Genomic DNA, 24,476 nt, shown 5'->3' with positions numbered 1-24,476 from the left:
CAAGTAGAAATTACCAATTTCAGGAATGACAGTTTCCACAGATTGTTACAGATTCAACAGATATAAAAATGACAATAACGGAATGCTATAAAAAATTTATGCCTATAGAGTCAAGAACTGAGAAAAAATGGACAAACTCCTTCTGAAAGACACAAAGCATATTCAAGAAGCAATTATTTAAATAACCTTTATCTTTTAAGGGCTTCCCTCATAGCTCAGTTGGTAAAGAATTTGCCTGCAATGCAGGAGACCCCAGTTCGATTTCTGGGTCAGGAAGATCCCCTTGAGAAGGGATAGGCTACCCACTCCAGTATTCTTGGGCTTCCTTAGTGGCTCAGCTGGTAAAGAATATGCCTGCAATGTGGGAGACCTGGGTTTGATCCCTGTGTTGGGAAGATCCCTTGAAGAAGGGAAAGGCTACCCACTCCAGTATTCTGGCCTGGAGAATCCCATGGACTATACAGTCCGTGGGGTCACAAGGAGTCAGACACGACTAAGCAACTTTCACTTTCACTTTCTATGTTTTAAAGAAATTGATACCTATTCACAAAATATATTAGTAAAAACACAGAACACAAAAGAAGAGACCTTAAAATGGTCATGGAAATGTCATATAAAAAAAGAACTGGAAAAAAAAAAAACCTGACAATTAGACTGACAGCAGATTTCTCAAGAGCAACAACTGCAACTAATGGACAGTGGAATACTACCTTCAAAGTACTAGGAGAAAATTGCTGCCAACCCAGACCTAATTGAACAAAAATAATCTTCCAAAAATTAAAGACTTTTCCAAATAAAACTTAGAAACATTAAAATCCTTAGAATAAAAGAAAAATCAGTACACCCGATGCACAAATGTAAGCAGCAAAAACTGAACAAAACCCCATCTTTTAGGCAAAAAATAATGGGAAAAAGGAGCCCTGGGGTCTGAAGAATATAGGAAACATCCTTGTTATTCTTGACAGTTTTCTCTCATCTCTTTCCCCTCATGGTGACACCCAGCATACAGAAATACACAGTGATGGTGCACGCAGCTAAAACTGAGAGAAAGCCATACTTCAGGCCAGAATAACAAGAAATGTAGCCCCAGCTAGTATGTGGGGTGGGGGGGCGGAAATCAAGGGAAAGAGAGAGCCAGAGAACATGTCCCATAATTTTGTATATGAGTTAGCACAACTTCCAACTCACACCTGGGAGAGATGGAAGTAGCACAGCAAAGGCTTTGAGAATTAAACTATGAAATAAACTGCCACTGCTGCTCCAAACTCACAAATGATTTGTCAGTGACAAAACCCAAAGCAGTATAGCAAACTGTGAAAAGTAAAATGATACTGGAAACATTATTCATAGAAGGAGACACAAACTTGAGGTTTAGAAACTAACCAGACTGATTACTCAACAAAACAAAACACTCCAGAGGATTTTAGCAGGACTCAGAGACTCAAAACATAACTCCAAAAATTACTCAGATACACAGAACCAAGAAAATATGATCCAATAACAACGGAAAAGACAACCAAAAGGTGCACAGAACAGGAGGGAATACTCTCTAAGTAATAAGGCCAGCAGTATGATATAACGAAACTGAAACCTCACACCTCAGATTGAGACTTGAACCCACAGACTGAGACTTGAACCCAGCCAAACCCCAGACTGGGATGTGAACCCATACTTTTTAACTAGACTCACTCACCTGGTGTCAGGACTTACTGAGGCTCAGGTTCTGTATGTCTCCGTGCAGAAGAAATTCAGTGAGAGGCAAAGTGATAGATAAGGACTTCACTTCAGATTTATTAATATAGGATGCTTGTGAGGGATACAAGCAGGTAGGCAAGGGGGCTCTGGCCCGAGAATTAAGTGAGTTACATGTTTATAATCAAAGGAAAGTGGGAACGGGAAGAGGACTACCTTCTTCCTCATTCTACGAGTAGACATTAGGCTTATATCACTAGATCCTCCACATCAGGCAGAAGACTGACCGTGTAAGGTCAAACCAGGACTGTCCTGGTTCTTATTCAAATCAGAAGGGTGGTAACATATACTGAAATACGTTAAATCATCTCAGTTTTCATTATAATGAGGGTCTTCTACTTTGGAATGTCATCTTTCCCTTATAGTCCTGTCCTTGGTTCTAAGGATCATTATCTTGCTAGACTTGACTAGCAGGATGCAGGCCTCATTTTTTTAACTTAATGGTCTGAGGCATATCTCATGCTTTCATTGATAAAAGCTTTATAGTTTTAAAGTGTTAGTTGCTCTTTGCAACCCCATGGACTGTAGCCCATCAGGCTCCTCTCTCCATGGGATTCTCCAGGCAAGAATACTGGAGTGGGTAGCCATTCCTTTCTCCAGGGAATCTTCCTGACCCAGGGATCGAACCCTGGTCTCCTGCATTGCAGGCAGATTCTTCACTGTTTGAGCTACAGGAAAGTCCCTTATTTTGGACAGGGATCTCCCAAAGTTCCCTAAGGTTCCCTCTCTATCTATAATCCCCTAGTGGGATTTCTAAAACTACCTGTCTACCTACTCTATCCCTATCAAAACCAGACAAAGAGTGTAAGAATAATAAAACCTACACGTCAGTGTCACTCATGAAATAGATGTAAGAATTCTAAACTAAAAGTTAGCATATCATATCCAGCACTAATTAGATAATTAGTGCTCCACTAAGTTGAAGATTTACCAGAAATTCAAGGTTAAATCAACATTACAAAATGTATTAATGTAACTTACATAGTAGCTTCAAGGAGGGAAAAAGGAGTCATATAACTGCTTCAATCAAATAACCTCAATGGTAGGTTACTTCTAAATGGCTCCCAATTATTCAGTCACACAGAGTCATTTAAACAAATTAAAGGTGTGCCTCACAGGTCTTCTCAATTTAACAGTAAGGCCTCTAGGAAGCTTAAGCACATTATCCCTTAGGCATCTCAGCAGGAGTCCAAAGCAAAGAACGGTTTATCTCAGAGGTTTGTGGGGAAAACTATTATCCAAATGGAACGAACCCCAGTAAGATTTACAGAGGACCCACAAAGTTTTTGAGAAGTTTATCAGCAGCAACATTACCAACTTGGACTGAAAGAGACAGAAACAGTACAAAATGAAAACACACATTGGATTTCCAGAATTCTTCTGGCAGGAGGTAGTCTAATAAAACCACACAGCTACAAAATATGTGCTATCTTTCATGAAAATGAAACGATCACTCAAGAGCCCAAAGAGCAGAGCTGAGAGACATGGAAAATAATTTCTAGAATTATTTATATTCAATTGAGACCTAATCAAAGAATGTCTAACATTTTCCCAGATGGATTTCAGAATTGATATGAACCAGTGATACCTTCAGTTCAGTTCAGTTCAGTTCAGTCGCTCAGTCGTGTCTGACTCTTTGCCACCCCATGAATCACAGCACGACAGGCCTCCCTGTCCATCACCATCTCCCGGAGTTCTCTCAAACTCACGTCCATCAAGTCGGTGATGCCATCCAGCCATCTCATCCTCTGTCGTCCCCTTTTCCTCCTGCCCCCAATCCCTCCCAGCGTGATACTTTACTTACCCCAATATTTTGGCCACCTGATGCGAAGAACTGACTCATTTGAAAAGACCCCGATGCTGAGAAAGATTGAAGGCAGGAGAAGCGGACAGAGGATGAGATGGTTGGATGGCATCACCAACTCAATGGACACGGGTTTGGGTAAACTCCAGGAGTTGGTGATGGCAGGGAGGCCTGGTGTGTTGCAGTCCAGGGGGTCGCAAAGAGTCGGACACGATTGAGCAACTGAACAGTGATACCTTGCCCTCTCCCCCCATTTACCTTCATTTTAAATAAAAAGGTCTACTATCTTACGCCTGTTTCACCATTTTATACTAGCACTGGGGGCGGGATGGGGACATAACTTGTATCTTTAGACGTATCTTCAGATTGAAAATTGTTGTATTCAAGGACCTGTATTTAATAAGGAACTACACCCAAAAGCCTCAACCACAACTAGACCTGATTTAGATGGCAAGATGAAGGACTCTGAGCTTGTAACAAGATAAGAATTTGGCACTTGGTGAGGGGGAAAATATATTTTGCATATGAGGCATTGGCAACCAGAGGGCAGATTGGCTGACTTCTTCTAAAATGATTCCCAAATCCAGATATTCCTTTGTGTAATACCCTCCCCTTGACTGGGGCTGGACCTAGAGACTTGCTTCTAATGAATATGGCAAAGATGACAGGATGTCATTTGCGAGATTAGGTTAAGAAGATGTGAATTCTGTCTTGCTCACTCTCCTTGACTCTTTTCATTTGCTTGCTCTGATGAAGTCAGCTGCTGTGTTAGTAACCATAGAGAGAAAGCTTCATGGCAAGGAAGTGAGGTCCTCCATCCAACACCCATGAGGAACTGAATCCTGTCCAAAACCACATGAGCTGGGAAACTGTCCCTTACCAGTTAACCTTGGCTGCAGCCTGTATGAGATTCTGAGCTATGAGACTCAGCTAAGACAAGCCCATATTATCAACCCACCAAAACTGTGACAAAATACACATTTGCTATTTTAAGCAAACACTAAACTCACTATATTTTTAGGAACTTCCAGGTTGGTGAACACATCCATATGCAGAGGGCAGAGTATCCTTATATCATGGGGCCAGAAGCTCCTGTTTTGGGACCCTTCCAGATGTCACCCTATGTACTTCTTCATCTGTATCCTTTCTAAGAGTGGCTCGATTTTCTTTCTTAAATGCAACCTTTTAGGTGGGAATAAAAGAGAACTACCAATAACCAATGAAAATATAAGGTGCTCAAATTCATTAACAGAGAATTACAAATTGAAATTTCAATGAAGTACCATTTACTCTTACTCAATTAGAAAAATTAAAAAGCCAGGCTGTAATCTATAGTAACAGTAAATAAGAAGGTTTGCTGTTTCTTTTTTAAAAAGCCATGTTGATGAGGATATAGATTCCTGGGGATCTGTATATTGACAGTAGCAGTGTAAGCTACTATGAACTCTTTGGAAAACAATCTGGCATTACCTAGTGAAGCTGAATATGAACATCCCCCATGGTCCAGCAATCCTACGCTTAGGTGTGTATCTTAAGAGAAACTCTTGAAGAGGAGAACCTTAAAAAAATGTACATAGCTCTAAACCAAAAACAACTCAAATGGTCATCAATAGTATAAATAATTGTATCTATTATTATTAATTGATATCAGGATAGAACAATGGCCATAAAAACAAATTAAAAATAGCTATACACCTCAGAAAGATAAATCTCAAGATAATGTTAAAAGAAAACAAACAAAAATGGACAGAAAAAAACAGACTATGATACCATTTATATGAAGTTCACAAACAGGCAAACTAAACAAACAAAAGGGGAAAAACATGACAATAGCAACAGATGATCACCATAAAGTAGTTTCAAATATTGCTACTGTAAGGCCAATCTGCCCTGTCAGTATCCCGAGAGGAGCTGTTCAGTCAGGTGCCCATTTTGCTTCATTCATGAGTTAAGACCATCTCTACACTAAAACACTTATAGAGAATGTGTGGCAACAAAAGCTTATGAAGCACTTGGTTCTGTGCTAGGCACCATGCTAGGTGTTTCACGTGCATTTTTTTGTTTTTTTGACAGAGCATAAACATTTAATAATAATTTTAAAATATATACTATAACATTTATGCCAGGGCCTATACTAAAGGCTTTACAGTAATTTTAATTTAATCCTTACAACAACTCTATGAAGTACATACTATGATCACCATCCACAATGGGTACAGTTATCATCATCTTGATAATAATAATAATAAAGATAACAGGTAACACTTTTTGCCACACTGCAGCTTGTGGGATCTTAGTTCCCTGACCAGGGATTGAACCCAAGCTCTTAGTGGCGAAAGTGCAAAGTCCTAGCCACTGGACAAGCAGGGAATTCCCAATAGGTAACATGTTTGATCACCTACTAATGCCAGGTACTGGGCTAAGACTTCATAGTCACCTAATTTAGTCTTCAGGATAACCTTAATGGATAGTTTCATCTCCATTTCCAGGATAAGAAAACTAAGGGGGAAGATGAGGTAACTAAGAATGAGCAAAATCAAGTAACTCACTCAAGGTCATACAACTAATAAAGGATAGAGCTAGGATTTGGACCTTTGTCTGACTGTTTACCCACTTTCACAGTCGTTATTTTATTTAATATTCATAAGCCCTGTAATGTAAATATAACACAGAGGTTAAGAGCACAGTTTCTAAAGATGGAGAGACATGAACCCATATCCTCTTTCTACTATGTTTCAACCATGGAACTGAGGACAAGCTCCTCAACCTCTCTGAGAGGGACAGGCCTTTCATCTATAAAATGGAGGTTTTTAAAGTATCCGTGGGTAACGGTGAAAGGGTAAATATGAAAACTGAGATAAAGCATATGTAAATAGTGTTATATTTACATATTGAAATATCACATAGTAATGGAAAAAGAATGAACTATTGCTATGTAAAATAATATAGGTGAATCTAAATGTTACATGACAAAATCCAGGAACAAGATAGTAAATAGACATGATAGCACTTATATGAAGCAAGACTGTTTTTGAACTTCATATGCAACCTCATCACCTCCGGTTACTTCGGGGTTGAGGAGGATATTGACTAGGAAGGAGTATACAGGAGTCTCCTAAATGCCAGTAATTTTAAACTATCTTTATATAGTTATCTATATATTTTTAAACTATCTTTATATATGTTAATTAAAAAAAAAACCTCATAGTGGTAAGAGTCTTGGAATAGGCATTTGAAGTTCTAGTTGTGCCATGTGTGATTCTTGACAAAGCATAAAACTTCACAGGTCTGCATTTCATATACTACAGCTAAATAAGGTCTCTTCCCCTTCTAAAGTTCACTGATTCAAACTTCCTATGAATTTCCTTGGCCACCCATGAGCCATACAAGAGTTTAGTTCCCCAACTAGGGATCGAACTCGTGCTCCCCTGTAGTAGACAGCCAAAAGTCTTAATCACTGAACTGCCAGAGAAGTCCCTGCAAAATTATTTTCTCCTGATTTCCACAGAAATTTAACTTCAGCCAATCTCTTTACTCCCTACTTAGAGAGATGGGGGGTGTTAATAGGCTTATTTTATATTAATAGATGGAACCAGCATCAGAATTTCTGGGCCAACATATAAGCATACAGAATGAAATGCTTACCTAAAAATACAGATGATTAGAAACAAGTTATGGTCTATTATATGGAAAGAACAATGAACTGTGATGACAGGAGCTAAAACTGTAATTTTTTTGAATCAATAAATAACCTGGAGCCACTAGAGTGATGATATCTAATAATTTATAGTCAGTAACTGAAAGCTAGCTGCAGAAAAGTAGCTGTTGCTTTCAAATTATCCATATGAGGAAGGCAATGTTTACTGTACAAGTTCTACACTTGAAAAAAATCAAGAAGACATTCCTTGATAGGGGCAAGTAGGACACATGAGGGAAGTTCGTTGCTTTTTCTTTATCTTTACAGGGGATATATATTACTTTTATAAATGGAAAGATAAAAAATAGAGTCAAAGTCAACTTTTCTTCATGAGGAGATGCTACCTGAATTTAAGAATACTTTTTATAACATTATGTCCTTATTTGATGTGTACGTCATCAAATTATGTTATCAGATCAAGTCAAGCCAACCTAGTCATCACTTTATGAGAAAGGAAGAAAATTGCAATGATTTTAGAAGTATTTTAATTCAAGGAACTTCTAGTATGGATTATGGATTAAACTTCTAAATTTCAGTGATTCTCTAACCTTTTGTAAAACTCAAGGGAAGATGTATCCATCAGATGACTAAAGAAAACACTAGATGCAATAAAATGCCATGGACAGAAGTACCAGCTCATTTAGACCAAAGCAAAGGAGAAAAGGAAAGATATAAACATCTGAATGCAGAGTTCCAAAGAATAGCAAGAAGAGATATGAAAGCCTTCTTCAGCGATCAATGCAAAGAAATTGAGGAAAACAACAGAATGGGAAAGACTAGAGATCTCTTCAAGAAAATCAGAGATACCAAAGGAACATTTCATGCAAAGATGGGCTCGATAAAGGACAGAAATGGTATGGACCTAACAGAAGCAGAAGATATTAAGAAGAGATGGCAAGAATACACAGAAGAACTGTACAAAAAGATCTTCACGACCCAGATAATCACGATGGTGTGATCACTGACCTAGAGCCAGACATCCTGGAATGTGAAGTCAAGTGGGCCTCAGAAAGCATCACTAAGAACAAAGCTAGTGGAGGTGATGGAATTCCAGTTGAGCTATTTCAAATCCTGAAAGATGATGCTGTGAAAGTGCTGCACTCAATATGCTAGCAAATTTGGAAAACTCAGCAGTGGCCACAGGACTAGAAAAGGTCAGTTTTCATTCCAATCCCAAAGAAAGGCAATGCCAAAGAATGCTCAAACTACCGCACAATTGCACTCATCTCACACGCTAGTAAAGTAATGCTCAAAATTCTCCAAGCCAGGCTTCAGCAATATGTGAACTGTGAACTTCCTGATGTTCAAGCTGGTTTTAGAAAAGGCAGAGGAACCAGAGATCAAATTGCAAACATCCATTGGATCATGGAAAAAGCAAGAGAGCTCCAGAAAAGCATCTATTTCTGCTTTATTGACTATGCCAAAGCCTTTGACTGTGTGGATCACAATAAACTGTGGAAAATTCTGAAAGAGATGGGAATACCAGACCACCTAATCTGCCTCTTGAGAAATTTGTATGAAGGTCAAGAAGCAACAGTTAGAACTGGACATGGAACAACAGACTGGTTCCAAAAAGGAAAAGGAGTTCGTCAAGGCTGTATATTGTCACCCTCTTTATTTAACTTATATGCAGAGTACATCATGAGAAACACTGGGCTGGAGAAACACAAGCTGGAATCAAGATTGCCGGGAGAAATATCAATAACCTCAGATATGCAGAAGACACCACCCTTATGGCAGAAAGTGAAGAGGAACTAAAAAGCCTCTTGATGAAAGTGAAAGTGGAGAGTGAAAAAGTTGGCTTAAAGCTCAACATTCAGAAAACAAAGATCACGGCATCAGGTCCCATCACTTCATGGGAAATAGATGGGGAAACAATGGAAACAGTGTCAGACTTTATTTTTCTGGGCTCCAAAATCACTACAGATGGTGACTGCAGCCATGAAATTAAAAGATGCTTACTCCTTGGAAGGAAAGTGATGACCAACCTTGATAGCATATTCAAAAGCAGAGACATTACTTTGCCAACAAAGGTTCGTCTAGTCAAGGCTATGGTTTTTCCTGTGGTCATGTATGGATGTGAGAGTTGGGCTGTGAAGAAGGCTGAGCGCTGAAGAATTGATGCTTTTGAACTATGGTATTGGAGAAGACTCTTGAGAGTCCCTTGGACTGCAAGGAGATCCAACCAGTCCATTCTGAAGGAGATCAGCCCTGGGATTTCTTTGGAAGGAATGATGCTAAAGCTGAAACAAAAGTACTTTGGCCACCTCATGTGAAGAGTTGACTCACTGGAAAAGACTCTGATGCTGGGAGGGATTGGGGGCAAGAGGAGAAGGGGACGACAGAGGATGAGATGGCTGGATGGCATCACTGACTTGATGGACATGAGTCTCAGTGAACTCTGGGAGTTGGTGATGGACGGGGAGGCCTGGCGTGCTGCGATTCATGGGGTCGCAAAGAGTCGGGCACAACTGAGCAACTGATCTGATCTGACAGATTCTAATTCTGGCCCTGCCACCTAAATTTGAGTAAATCATTTTGATCTTTCAGACTGACTGACTCAGACCTCTTCCCTATAAAATGAAGGGACTGAGTTAGATAATTTTACCTTTATTTTTCCTCTCACTAAAATGTTCTATATACTTATTATGGGCTTCTCTGGTGGCTCAGATGGTAAAGAATCTGCCTGCAATGCAGGAGATCCAAGTTCAATCCCGGGGTCGGGAAGATCCCCTGGAGAAGGAAATGGCAACCCATTCCAGTGTTCTTGCCTGTAGAATTCCAGGGACAGAAGAGCCTCAAGGACTACAGTCCATGGGGTCACAGAGCAACTAACACTTTCACTTTCAATATGGTAGATGCTTTTCCTCATACTGACTATACTCTACACAAAAGTCAACTACCCTTATTAACAAAAATACCTGGAAATTAAATATCAGAAGCCACTAAATTTGAATGTTGGACTTGAAAGTCTGCCATGCTTTTACTGCTATAAACTGGGTTTGCCTCCATTTTTGCCTCCATCAAGTACATAAAAAGGATAATTCATAAATTTAAAAGTGAATTAAGTAAATGAAAGTGTAATGAACCAGTTAGAGAACTTTTTAAGAACTCATTGATGAAGCTCTCTCTATTCCAGGAAAGAGCTATAGTTTACACACACACACACCCCTTTATTAGCTGAATATAGGGTCAAATAAAAAACATAAAATCTACTCACTTTGACAGAGATACTCCCCCAGCTTTTCCAATCATCTCTTCATGGTGTAATACTGAGTGGTTCCAAGGAATTTGGAGGAACTTTAAGACTGTTCTCATCCACCGTTCTGGATGTAAGACAAGTTGCTCATAGTGAACTAACATGCATTTTTTATAGCCAACCTCCATACACTGGTTATACATGGTCTCAATGGCACGATTCCACTTGGTCAAACAGTCCCTATAGCTGTTCAGGTCAAATCCAGCTATAGTAACTTTTCGAGAAATCATTGAATGCACTGATGCCCGGCCATCTCGGACCATCAGGAGAAATTTGGCATTGGGGAATAACCTAGCAAGGTAAGTTAAGGATTTCAGGGCAAAAGGATCTTTATTACATAAATAAGGGGCTGGCTCCCCATGCTTCACAATGATTTCTAGTAAGAAGGCCTGCATGGCAGAATCCAGCACTTCATCGGTGACACCAGCCTCATCCAAGCGTATTTTCTCCTTACTGGACCGTGACCATATCTGCTTCAAAGCCAGGATTCGAGGAATGACCCTGGTTTCCTCTCCACAGCGAATGTCAGGGTGTGCATCTAGCATGGCCCTCATGAGCGTGGTTCCACTCCGTGGCACACCTCCAATAAATATTAAAGGCATATCTTTGTGATAGGCAAAGGTTTTATTGGCTTTGATGTCCAGGGCAGTTCGCACAGTGGTCTTTATGTTCTCCAGTTTGAGGGGTTGGCTACGTTCTTCTATTCGGTGATGGCATTCCATGGCGTGTTGGCCCAAGTAAAATACAGTCACAGAACTAATCACCAGACATGCCAATAGTAAGTTCTGCTTCAGTTTTCCAACCATCTTGATGTGATTATCTTGCTATTGAACAGATATTTTGCTCCAAATGATTTTCAGAAAACATTCAGGCCATGGACAGTGTACTTCAGAAAGATGACCAACATCTAATAGAGAAGGAAAAAGTTATTTTACCATCACACTGAGGTTGTTGACAAATTTAATAATCAGTTATCACCATTACATTTGAGCTAGAAAGAAGCTGAAGCAGTCTTAAGTACACTGATATTCTTAGAATACAAGCATATATAAATGAAAGCAAAAAAAAATCAACATTTCTAATCAGAAACAGCTTTTCTTTATGTAACAATACTGAAGCTACAGACATTGCACAGAATGGAAAAATAAATAGAATTATTTCTAGTTAGCCAAGCAAATATTCAATATTCCCAAGTATGTTTCAAGTCTAACTCAAGGTTCATCTCTGATAGTCAGAGCTGCTTCATCGCCAAGAATTCATTATCTCCACATTATACTTTAAAGAGAAATTACAGAAGAAATATACAACTATCAAATTTTTAAGACAGATTCAGTTTATTCATTCTATAAAGTATTTATTTAGATACAGTCCAGATACTTGGGCTTGGCTGAGGATAAACTTTGAAAAGAACAGCAGTGCAATGACCCCTGCTCTCAAGAAACAGTCTCATGGGCAGACAGATATACAATGACAGCAAAATGTGATCAGTGCCTTAACAGAAATAAGCAAAGGAGACCATGGGAGTATAATGAAAAAACACACAAAGCATGCCTCAGGAAGCTACAAAAGCCTTATATAAAACAAGAGGAAAGACTACACTAAGCAACAGAAATTTGTGTGCAAAAGCACAATGGCATGACAGAACACAGAGTAATCAGGTGACAAGAAGTAGTTCAGAAGAGCTAGTATAGGGTGCAAAGAAAACTGTGTGTGTCTGTGATCTAGCCTTCAGAAGAACAGATAAGATCTGGGCACAAAGAATATTCTAAACTGAAGATACAGCATGACCAAAGACACAGACACATAAGAGCAGAGGCATACACGTTAGACACATATACTATGTGCACGTAAATTTAACCTGAATTTCAGAGAGCAAGCATGGTGTTTAATTTTATCTGTCAACTTCGCTAGGCTATGGTGCCCAGTGTTTGGTCAAACACCAGTCTAATGTTTCTGTGAAGGTTTTTTTTTTTTTTTTTTTTTAAATGACTAACAAATCAACAGACTGAACTGTGAGTAAAGTAGGTTATCCTACAAAACATAGGTGGGCCTCATCCAACAACTGAAGTCCTTAAAAGACACATTTCCTGAAGAAAAGGGAGATTTTCCTCAAGACAACAACACAGAAACCCTGAGTTTCCAGCCTGCTGCCCTGAAGAATTTAGACTCAAGGCTAACATCACCTCTTACCTGCCAGACTATTGTATGGATTTTAGAAATGCCAGTGCCATAATCACATTCCTTAAAAACTCTCAGATATATATATGTACATATATATATGTATGCATATATATATGCTGCACTCAATATGCCAGCAAATTTACAAAACTCAGCAGGTCCCACAAGACTGGAAAAGGTCAATTTTCATTCTAATCCCAAAGAAAGGCAATGCCAAAGAATGTTCAAATTACTGTACAACTGCACTCGTTTCACATGCTGGCAAAATTATGCTCAAAATCCTTCGAGCTAGGATTCAGCAGTATGTGAACCGAGAACTTCCAGATGTACAAGCCAGATTTAGAAAAGGCAGAGGAACCAGAGATCAAATTGCCAACGTCCACTGGATCATAGAAAAAGCAAGCAAATTCTAAAAATACATATACCTCTGCTTTATTGACTACGCTAAAGCCTTTGACTGTGTGAATCACAACAAACTATGGAAAATTCTTAAAGAGATGGGAATACCAGACCACCTTACCTGCCTCCTGAGAAACCTGTAAGCAGGACAAGAAAAAACAGAACTCAACATGGAACAACGAACTGGTTTAAAATTGGGAAAGGAGTACATCAAGGCTGTTTATAGTCACCCTGCTTATTTAACTTATATGCAGAGCACATCATGAGAAATGCCAGGCTGGATGACTCACAAGCTGGAATCTGCCAAAAGAAATATCAACAGCCTCAAATATGCAGATGGTACCCCTTTACTGGCAGAAAGTGAAGAGGAACTGAAGAGCCTTCTGATCAAAGTGAAAGAGTGGAAAAAGCTAGCTTAAAACTCAACATTCAAAAAATGAAGATCATGGCATCTGGTCCTATCCCTTCACAGCAAATAGATGGGGAAAAAGTGGAAACAGTGACAGATTTTATTTTCTTGGGCTCCAAAATCACTGTGGATGGTGACTACAGCCACAAAATTAAAAGATGCTTGGTCCTTAGAAGAAAAGCTATGACAAATCTATACAGCATATTAAAAAGCAGAGATATCACTTTGCTGACAAAGGTCCCTATAGTCAAAGTTATGGTTTTTCCAGTAGTCATGAACAGATGTGAGAGTTGGACCATAAAGAAAGGTAAGTGCCAAAGAATTGATGCTTTTGAACTGTGGTGTTGGAGAAGACTCTTGAGAGTCCATTGGACTGCAAGGAGAGCAAACCAGTCAATCCTCAAGGAAATCAACCCTGACTATTCATTGAAAGGACTGATGTCGAAGCTCCAATACTCTGGCCACCTGATGCAAAGAGCTGACTCATGGAAAAGACCCTGATGCTGGGAAAGATTGAGTGCAAGAGGAGAAAGGGGTAACAGAGGATGAGATGGTTGGATGGCATCACCAACTCAACGGACATGAGTTTGAGTAAACTCAGGGAGATAGAGAAGGACAGGGAAGCCTGGAGTGCTGCAGTTCAAGGGGCTGCAAACAGTCAGACACAACTTGGCGACTGAACAATCCTGACTGACAGTGAGTACACCTGGGGAAATTACTAACTATAATGGAAAAAGAATACATTCTAAGAAGCATGACTTCTAGCTATGAACTAATGAGAAGGTAAGCTAATTCTTGCTCCCTGTTGCCCCCTCCCCTACCCCCGGGCCTCAAAAACAAATTATAAAACAGGATGAAACTGACCAAAGAAATACAACAACCCAAGAAGCATTTATGTTTTAAAAACTGCTCAACACTGAGTAAGAACAGTGAGAACCTCCAGTGTTTGTGCCTGACTACTCCCACCCCACCATTCATCCACTCAGCAGATGCAGAGGTTCGGCAGAGTAGGGCAAGGCAGAACAAACTACAAGGCCTAGAGCCTTTGAAGCTGGAATCAATGGAGATCGCTCAGGCTGAATGGGAGCGTAATGCACATGCCCCACTGTGCTGCCAGTGTGACATTCCAGCCGGCACGTGTGCAAGGAGCGAGAAGAGCTTGAGTAGTTTGAGGCTGTAGCTCATAAAACTGTTTGCCGTAACTACTGAGCCCACACACTGCAACCACTGAAGCCTGCACACCTAGAGCCCATGCTCCACAACAAGATAAGTCACCACACTAAGAAGCCCACACACCATAACAAAGAGTACCCCCTGCTTGCCACAACTAGAGAAAGCCCAAGCAGAGCAATAAAGATCCAGCACAGCCAAAAATAAATAAATAAATGAAACCTTTTTTTAAAACAGACTGCAAAGAAAAAATTAAGATAATTGGTAGCAATATAGCATTGAAATATCTATGCAGAAAACTGTATCCATAACATAGAAGGCACACTTCAGATGTTACACCAGTTTTTAATTTAAAAGGGAGTAAGTGGGAAGGAAAGAAAATAATGGAGAGAAAAGATAGTAATATAAAGAATGGAGAATTAAGATTCAACCTGAGGAAAATGACATTTTGGCTTTAGAAACTAAAACTGTATCACAAGCACAAAGGGGAAAAAAATCTTTCTGAAATGAAGAAAAGAGACATTAGCTTATACATGTGAGGGCCTACCTTTCAAGCAAAACAAATAACAATAAACTCAATCTGGAAACACCCTGGCAATTTCAAATATGATGATTTCAAATTTCAAATACAGTTCAACTTCAAATGTGAATGAAACAGTTCTGCAGGCTTCCAAACAGATAAAGAAAATAAAGCCAAAGGACCAAATAACAAGGTAGCATTAGATGTCTCTACAACATTAAATGCTTATTCTCTGGTTTTCTTGTAAGATACCTTTCCTTATTTTTCAAATTTGCTACAGTGAACATGTATTACCTTTCTAAGTAGGAAAAGAAAAACAAGTATTTTAAAAATAATTGGCATAGCCTTTCTTAAAAACTGATAGGTAAAAATCTGAAGAATGAGTAGGAATTAGGTAAAGAATGCTAAGAAGAGCACTCTAAGCAAAACTAAACGGATACACAAAAGCCCTGCGATGGAAAGGCATTTTTCAAGCTTTCAAGGAGCAGGCTAAGGCTTAAGTAAACAAGACAGGAAGTGAATGGGAAATGAAACTGGAAAGATGGGCAGGGGTCAGATCTTATGAGTCAGGGACTTCCCTGGTGGTCCAGTAGTTAAGAATCCACCTTTCAATGCAAGAGACACAAGTTTGATCCCTAGTCATGGAACTAAGACCCTACATGCTGTGGGGCAACTAACCCCACATGCTGCAGCTAGAGAGCCTACATTACACAACTACAGAGTCCACCCACTCCTGAGTCTGCGTGCCACAATGAAAGATCCTGCATATCACAGCTAAGACCTCAATAAATAAATATATTTTATATCCCTAACCTGATCCACAAAAAAATAAAAACATTTTGTGGATCAGGTTAAGGATATAAAATTTTATCATAGATTCCATCAGATATGACTCATATAAAGATTCTAAGCAGGGAGTTACTTAATTCTATTTAGGTTTATATGATCTCAGTCTGGCCAAAACTATTTTAAAAAACAAAGTTGTAAGATTCACAATTCCCAATTTCAAAACTTATTACAGGGACGTCCCTGGCAGTCCAGAGTTAAGACTCCGCTTCCAGTGCAGAGGGTGCAGGTTTGACTCCTGGCCAGGGAAACTAGGAGCCCGCATGCCGTGCAGTGAAAAAATTAAAAACAAAACACAAAACTTACTACAAAATGACAGTAATGAAATTAATGCAATACGAGCATTATAAAACAGGCACACAGATGACTGGAAGTCCAGAAACAAACCATCAGATTCATGGTCGACTGACTTTTGACAAGGACGCCAAGATAACTCAGGGAGGGAAGAGCACTCTTTTCAACAACTGACACCAGGACAGCTCGATATCCACGTGTAAAGGAAGGGAGTGGAATACTTAGTCACCAAAATTAACTCAAAAGGAGCCAGAGACCTAATTGGAAGAGCTAAAATGATAAAATTCTTAGACAAAAACAGAAGTGCAAATTTTTGTGACCTTGTGTTAGGTCATAGTTTCTTAGATACAACACCAAAAGTACAAGAGACAAAGAAAGAACAGATAAACTAGACTTCATCAAAATTTAAAACTTTTGTACTTCAAAGGACAATATCCTAAAAGTGAGAGACAAACCAAAAACTGGGAGAAGATATATGCAAATCACATCTCCAGTAAGGGACCTGTATCCAGAAAATATAAAGAACTTACAATTCATCAGTAAGGACAAATAACCCAATAAAAAATGGACAAAAACTCTAAACAGATCTTTTCCAAAGAAGGCATACAAATAGTTAATTAGCACATGAAAAAATGCTCAACAATGTTAGTCTTAGGAAAATGCAAATCAATACCAAAATGGGATACCATTTCAAACCTGCTAAACAGCAACAATAAAAAACACAGACAGTAACAAATGAAGAGAATAACAAATGAAGACAGTAACAAATGTGGAGAAACTGAAACCCTCATATATGCCAGTGGGTGGGACTGTAAACTGGTGAGGGCATAGTCACTTTAGAAAACAGTAAGTCAGTTCCTCAAAAAATTAAACACAGAGTTACCATACCATCCAGCAATTCCACCCAAGAGAACTGAATACATGTGCCCACAAAAAGAACTTGTACACAAATGTTTGTGGCATCATTATTCATCACCAGAAAGTAGCAACAACCCGAATGTCCATCAACTGATAAATGAGTAAATAATAAATGGTGCATCCATGCAATAGAGTATTATTCAGTCATAAAAAGGAGTACTGATACATGTTACAATTTGGATGAACCTTAAAAACATTATGCTAATTGACTAAAGAAGCTCATAAAAGATCACATATTGTATGATCTCATTTATACAAAATATGCAGAAAAGGCAAACTTGTAGAGACAAAAATTAGTAGGTTCCTGGGGCTGAGGGGAAAAGGAAGATGGCAGTGACAAATATGTGGTTTCTTTTTGGGCTGATGAAAGTGTTCTAAACCCAGGTTGTGGGAAAATTTATGGTTTGTGGATTACATCTCAATAATACTGCTTAAAAAAAAAAGGACTACACACTTATTAGGATGGCTTAAATAAAAAATTCTGACAGACAATATCAAGTGCTGACAAAGATAAGGAGCAACTCTTTCTCATACATTGCACAATGGTATGTCCACTATAAAAAAGAGTCTGTGCGGTCGAATGACATATATGGGGAAACAATCTAAGAAAGAGTGGATATGTGCATAACTGATTCACTCTTCTGTACAGCAGAAACTAACACAACATTGTAAATCAACAATACTCCAATAAAAACTACAGAAAAAGAGAGTCTGGCAGAGTCTAATAAATATAAACATACTTACGTTTATATTTAAACATATACTTATCATACAACCTAACAAGTGCACTCCTGAGTTCTATAGAAATGAAACCTACATTTCAGCCTGAGGCTCCAGAATGCTCAGTAGTTGTGGAGCCCGGGCTTAGTTGTTCCGTGGCATGTGAGATCTTCCTGGACCAGGGATTGAACCCGTCCCCTGCATTGGCAGGTAGATTCTTAACCAATGGACCACCAGGGAAGTCCTACTCTGAATTTTTAAAAGAGGAATTGCTAGGTCAAAGGGTGTAAGATGTGCTTGATTTTAAAACTTTTAATACATATTTTATTTACCTCTTTCTCATTACCCTACATTCAAATCTGATAAAATTTCTGCCAGCTCTCCCTTCAAAATATAGTCAGAATCCCACCACTTAACATTTCCACTAGGACCATCCAGATTCTCCACCAGGATTTCTGAAAGGTGCCCTTACTTCTGCTCCTGCCCCCCCCCCAGTCTGTTCTCAACTCAACAGCCAAAGAGATCTTTCCAAAACTTAAGTCAGAACGTGTCAATCCTTTGCTCAAAGCCTGGTATTATCTTTCAAAATGGTCTTGAAAAGGTTTATTTGAAGACATCCAACACTAAATCTCACGTTAAATTCCTCTGTGTCATTCTACTGATTCTGTCAATAGTCATCAAAAGCACTGATGGAAGTCAGGCTTATTAACACTATTCCAAAACAGTAGTTTGCTGTTCAAAGTGAAATAGTAGAGGCTTCTTCACATTAGAGGCTTGGAGAAGGCAATGGCACCCCACTCCAGTACTCTTGCCTGGAAAATCCCATGGACGGAGGAGCCTGGTAGGCTGCACTCCATGGGGTCGCTAAAAGTCGGACACGACTGAGCGACTTCACTTTCACTTTTCTCTTTCATGCATTGGAGAAGGAAATGGCAACCCACTCCAGTATTCTTGCCTGGAGAATCCCAGGGATGGTGGAGCCTAGTGGGCTGCTGTCTATGGGGTCGCACAGAGTCGGACACGACTGAAGCGACTTAGCATAGCATAGCATAAGGACTCAAATGAAGGCAACTTCCTCTTCACTAAGGGACAGTTTGGGGTAAAGAAAACCCTGCCATGTATCCCAGCATGTGTCCTCACAACTTGATGGTTGAGTCAATTAACATAATTTGAGGTGATTTTTTTCAAGCCTTCATTACTGTTGTATTTTAAATTGAACACTGTCTTCCCCAACACACTTAGGGGAAAAAAGTATGTTCTATCTCCCCTTCCAAATGTTCAAAAGCAAGTAAGACAGTAGTCAAAGGCCTTGTAAGAGATACAGAAAAGGAAAAGAAGAGGATTCTCGGTTTCCCCAGAAATATTCTCATTACTTTTTACTAAGTTTATGAAGCCCAAGGTCCTGTCCTTTAGACGTTTCTTAACTTGAAGAATCATAGAGCATGAATGCTACTTTACATCATTTGGTCCAAGGCCCAAGTAGCACATTCTTCTCACCACCTCTTTAAATCTTACCTGTTCTTTGAAGGTCACTTCATTTATTGGGTATATTTTACTTACTCCAAAAGATTTTAAAGTCCTGAAGCTCAGAAACCTTGTCTATGTCCCGTTCCCTACCACAGCATGCTTCACAGAGCACAAGGTCGCAGTGTACACTGAGCCTTCAAAAAGCATCAGTAAACTACTCAGACTCAGAAGAAAACATCTATAGAAAAGAGACTCTGCAGAGCTTGAGGCCTCTATTCATACCTCAATACTGAGTCTTCTCAATCTCTGGGAAAAAGTAGCTCTATAATTTAAGAAGAAAGCTTGTCTGATAATTACCATTACATATTTGACCACTGTCCGCCTGCATATGCACACACATGCACTCTTACACTGGCCTCTTTCCATTTCCTAAAGTCCTCATCACTGTATTTTCAGACAAGGAGGCTCAACATTTTCTCAAATGGGACATTTACAAAGCTGAGGCTGAGCTAGAAGGAAACATGAGAAAGTTCAGTCTCATCTTTATCTCCAGGAGAAAGAAAAAGCACAGCCTCAGACATATCTGAAAAATTACTATTAACAAGACTTCTCTTCCCCAGAAAGCCAAATGAAAGACTCCCAGAAATAAAGTTCTGGAGAAAAAGAAAAGGCTGACATTAAACTTCATACTTGGATCACTGTCAATTTTATAAAGATTTCTAAGCAAACAGTTTCAGCCAACAAACACAGCGGTGTAAGAGACTGGTAGTCAGCAGACCATGCCCAACACTCGGCACATACACACAGGCCCACATGTGCTCATGAGCACATTCTTTACATCCTTCCTTTAAAATCCGGAAGGTAGCCATGTGCTACATACAAAGATGTTCTGGGTAGATTTTCCAGCAAAAGATAAATTATAGGAATGCAACAATCCCCTAAAAGCTTTCTTTCCTTTGTTAATCATTAGCTTCTTGCTTTATGTGCTTATTCATGCCAACCAATGGGGCAAACAGAAATAGCCAATGCTACCTTGCCTCCTGTCCAAAGTCCTGTCCAGAGATGGTTTCTCTATTTGCTTCCAGCTTTTTAGCAAAAAGAAAAATTCATGTCTTTGAACTTGATGATTAGTAAGTGTCCAGAGGTTAATTTGAATGAGTTTTGTCATTTAGCAGAAACTTCAAATAAACCCACTGCTGTAAAACCAATCTTTATGTCTGCTCATGATCAGAGTACCAACACAGGAATATCTTTTTCTAGCCACCCCCTGGGGACTGACTGGCACTAAAACAAATGGTAAGAAGAATACAGTATACACAACTGCTGATCTCTGGGAATCTACTGGGACTCTGGGAGTGTACTGGGATTTTCGTTTCAATAAATCCCATGGCCAGAAGGGAAAAAGCTGGACCTAATGCCTCATAGTCAACAAAAGAGTCCAAAATGCAGTACTAGGATGCAATCTCAAAAACGACAAAATGATCTCTGTTCGTTTCCAAGGCAAACCATTCAAAATCAAAGTAATCCAAGTCTATGCCCCAATCAGTAACGCTGAAGAAGCTGAAGTTGAACGGTTCTATGAAGACCTACAAGACCTTTTAGAACTAACACCCAAAAAAGATGTCCTTTTCATTATAGGGGACTGGAATGCTAAAGTAGGAAGTCAAGAAACACCTGGAGTACAGGCAAATTTGGCCTTGGAGTACGGAATGAAGCAGGGCAAAGGCTAATAGAATTTTGCCAAGAGAACGCACTGGTCATAGCAAACACTCTCTTTAAACAACACGAGAGAAGACTCTACACATGGACATCACCAGATGGTCAACACCAAAATTAGACTGATTATATATTCTTTGCAGCCAAAGATGGAGAAGCTCTATACGGTCAGCAAAAACAAGACCGGGAGCTGACTGTGGCTCAGATCATGAACTTCTTATTGCCAAATTCAGACTGAAATTGAAGAAAGTGGGGAAAACCACTAGACCATTCAGTTACGACCTAAATCAAATCCCTTATGACTATACAGTGGGAGTGAGAAATAGATTTAAGGGACTAGATCTGATAGACAGAGTGCCTGATGAACTATGGACTGAGGTTTGTGACACTGTTTAGGAGACAGGAATCAAGACCATCCCTTAGAAAAAAAAATGCAAAAAAGCAAAATTGTTGTCTGAAGAGGCCTTACAAATAGCTGTGAAAAGAAGAGAAGTGAAAAGCAAAGGAGAAAAGGAAAGATATACCCATTTGAATGCAGAGTTCCAAAGAATAGCAAGGAGAGATAAGAAAGCCTTCCTCAGTGATCAGTGCAAAGAAATAGAGGAAAACAATAGAATGGGAAAGACTAGAGATCTCTTCAAGAAAATTAGAGAAACCAAGGAAACATTTCATGTAAAGATGGGCTCAATAAAGGACAGAAATGGTACAGACCTAACAGAAGCAGAAGATATTAAGAAGAGGTGGCAAGAATACAAAGAAGAACTGTACAAAAAAGATTTTCACAACGCAATTAATCACTGTGATAATGTGATAATCACTCAGATAATGCTGTGATCACTCACACTCACCTAGAGCCAGACATTCTGGAATGTGAAGTCAAAGGGGCCTTAGGGAAGCATCACTAAGAACAAAGCTAGTGGAGGTGATGGAATTCCAGTTGAGCTATTTCAAATCCTGAAAGATGATGCTGTGAAAGTGCTACACTCAATATGTCAGCGAATTTGGAAAACTCAGCAGTGGGCACAGGACTGGAAAAGGTCAGTTTTCATTCCAATCCCAAAGAAACGCAATGCCAAAGAATGCTCAAGCTACCACACAATTGCACTCATCTCACATGCTAGTAAAGTAATGCTCAAAATTCTCCAAGCCAGGCTTCAGCAATACGTGAATTGTGAACTTCCATATGTTCAAGCTGGTTTTAGAAAAGGCAGAGGAACCAGAGATCAAATTGCCAACAACAGCTGGATCATCGAAAAAGCAAGAGAGTTCCAGAAAAACATCTACTTCTACTTTATTGACTATGCCAAAGCCTTTAACTGTGTGGATCACAAAACTGTGGAAAATTCTGAAGGAGATGGGAATACCAGACCACTTCACCGGCCTCTTCAGAAACCTGTATGCAGATCTCGAAGCAACAGTTAGAACTGGACATGGAACAACAGACTGGTTCCAAATAGAAAAGGAGTACGTCAAGGCTGTATATTGTCACCCTGCTTATTTAACTTATATGCAGAGTACATCATGAGAAACGCTGGGCTGGAGAAACACAAGCTGGAATCAAGATCACTTGGAGAAATATCAATAACCTCAGATATGCAGATGACACCACCCTTATGGCACAAAGTGAACAAGAACTAAAGAGCCTCTGGATGAAAGTGAAAGAGGAGAGTGAAAAAGTTCCCTTAAAGCTCAACATTCAGAAAACTAAGATCATGGCATCCAGTCCCATCGCTTCATGGCATATAGATGGGGAAACAGTGGCTGACTTTATTTTTGGGGGTCCAAAATCACTGCAGATGGTGATTGCAGCCATGAAATTGAAAGACGCTTACTCCTTGGAAGGAAAGTTATGACCAACCTAGATAGCATATTAAAAAGCAGAGACATTACTTTGTCAACAAAGGTCCGTCTAGTCAAGGCTAAGTTTTTCCAGTGGTCATGTATGGATGTGAGAGTTGGATTACAAAGAAAGCTGAGCAGTGAAGAATTGATGCTTTTGAACTGTGGTGTTGGAGAAGACTCTTGAGAGTCCCGGGGACTGCAAAGAGGTCCAACCAGTCCATTCTGGGGGAGATCAGTCCTGGGTGTTCATTGGAAGGACTGATGTTGAAGCTGCAACTCCAATCCTTTGGCTACCTGATGTGAAGAGCTGACTCATTTGAAAAGACCCTGATGCTGGGAAAGATTGAGGGCAGGAGGAGAAGGAGATGACAGAGGATGAGATAGTTGGATGGCATCACTGACTCAATGGACATGGGTTTGGGTGGACTCCGGGAGTTGGTGATGGACTGGGAGGCCTGGCGAGCTGCAGTTCATGGGGTCGCAAAGAGTTGGACATGACTGAGCGACTGAACTGAATGTCTAGGACACAAATAGAGACAACAGCACATGTTAAACTCAAGCATGGCATTTCTAAAGTTCAAATCCAGTGAAATGATGTCTGGGAATTACTTCAAAAATATCTGAAGGCAGATGTGTGGGAAGGAGAGAAATTATATGACTACGAGTTAATCACTGTTGAAGCTGAGCAATGGGTACTTGAGGGCTCAACATAATTTATTTCTGTATACGTTTGAAAATTTTTATAATAAAAGGGTTAAATGAAATAAAACAAGAAGTTCAAGTTACCAAGTTCTAACCTTCTCAGACTTATAAGTCAGAGCCCACGGCAGGCTAGCTTTCCTATCCTGGATTCTTCACTTACGTTTATTGTCTTTTTAAGTCACCCATGAGAGAGAACCCAAAGAAAAGAAAGAACAACTTTGCTCAAACTATACACTCTTATTCAGTTATTCAACTGGGCAATTTTCCCACCAACCTCTCAAGTTTAGAATAGGAAACTATTCAAGTAACTACAATAGGAAAAATAGAAAAGAAGATGCCACTGAAATAATATAAAGGCAGCCTAGTGTATTAGTCAGAAAACTTGGGCTCTAATCTGAAAGTCATTTTATCTTAGTCACATGGAACTAGATAAATCATTGAGCATCAAGTTCCTCATTCATAAAACAGGGATAATGATAAACTCTTTTCCAGATGTAATTAGAGTAGAAAGTATAAGAAGTAAGACCGAAGAGACAACGCAAAGATAAAGGAACACCTGCACGTTCTCTTGTTTCCCAGGCTGCTGTGACCATCAGGTGAACAACCTGTGAAAGGACCTCTAAAGAACACAGGCCTGTGGCACCCCTCATACACTGGCTTCGGCTCTTCCTCTAGCTTCATGTCTTGGCACTCCCCCCAGAAGCCTGCCCCTTTCAGGACCACCCCGCATCCACACCAGGCCCTCCACACACACCTGGCCCCTGCCCACGCTGCTGCCTCCTG

At 39.7% G+C, this 24,476-nt stretch overlaps 1 protein-coding gene across 1 annotated transcript in view; it reads right to left on the bottom strand.

The window, feature by feature from the left end:
* TPST1 (tyrosylprotein sulfotransferase 1) overlaps positions 1–24,476 on the bottom strand; it is a 106,268-nt gene that overhangs the window by 62,778 nt on the left and 19,014 nt on the right. Inside the window, exon 2 of the mRNA XM_061401821.1 lies at positions 10,474–11,419. Coding sequence (XP_061257805.1) covers positions 10,474–11,318 — 845 coding nt within the window. The 5' untranslated portion in view covers positions 11,319–11,419. The remainder of the gene's footprint in view (positions 1–10,473; positions 11,420–24,476) is intronic.

The sequence above is a fragment of the Bos javanicus genome, chromosome 25, assembly GCF_032452875.1.
Source record: "Bos javanicus breed banteng chromosome 25, ARS-OSU_banteng_1.0, whole genome shotgun sequence".
NCBI classification, from domain to species: domain Eukaryota; kingdom Metazoa; phylum Chordata; class Mammalia; order Artiodactyla; family Bovidae; genus Bos; species Bos javanicus.
This window is presented reverse-complemented; position numbering and strand designations above follow the sequence as displayed.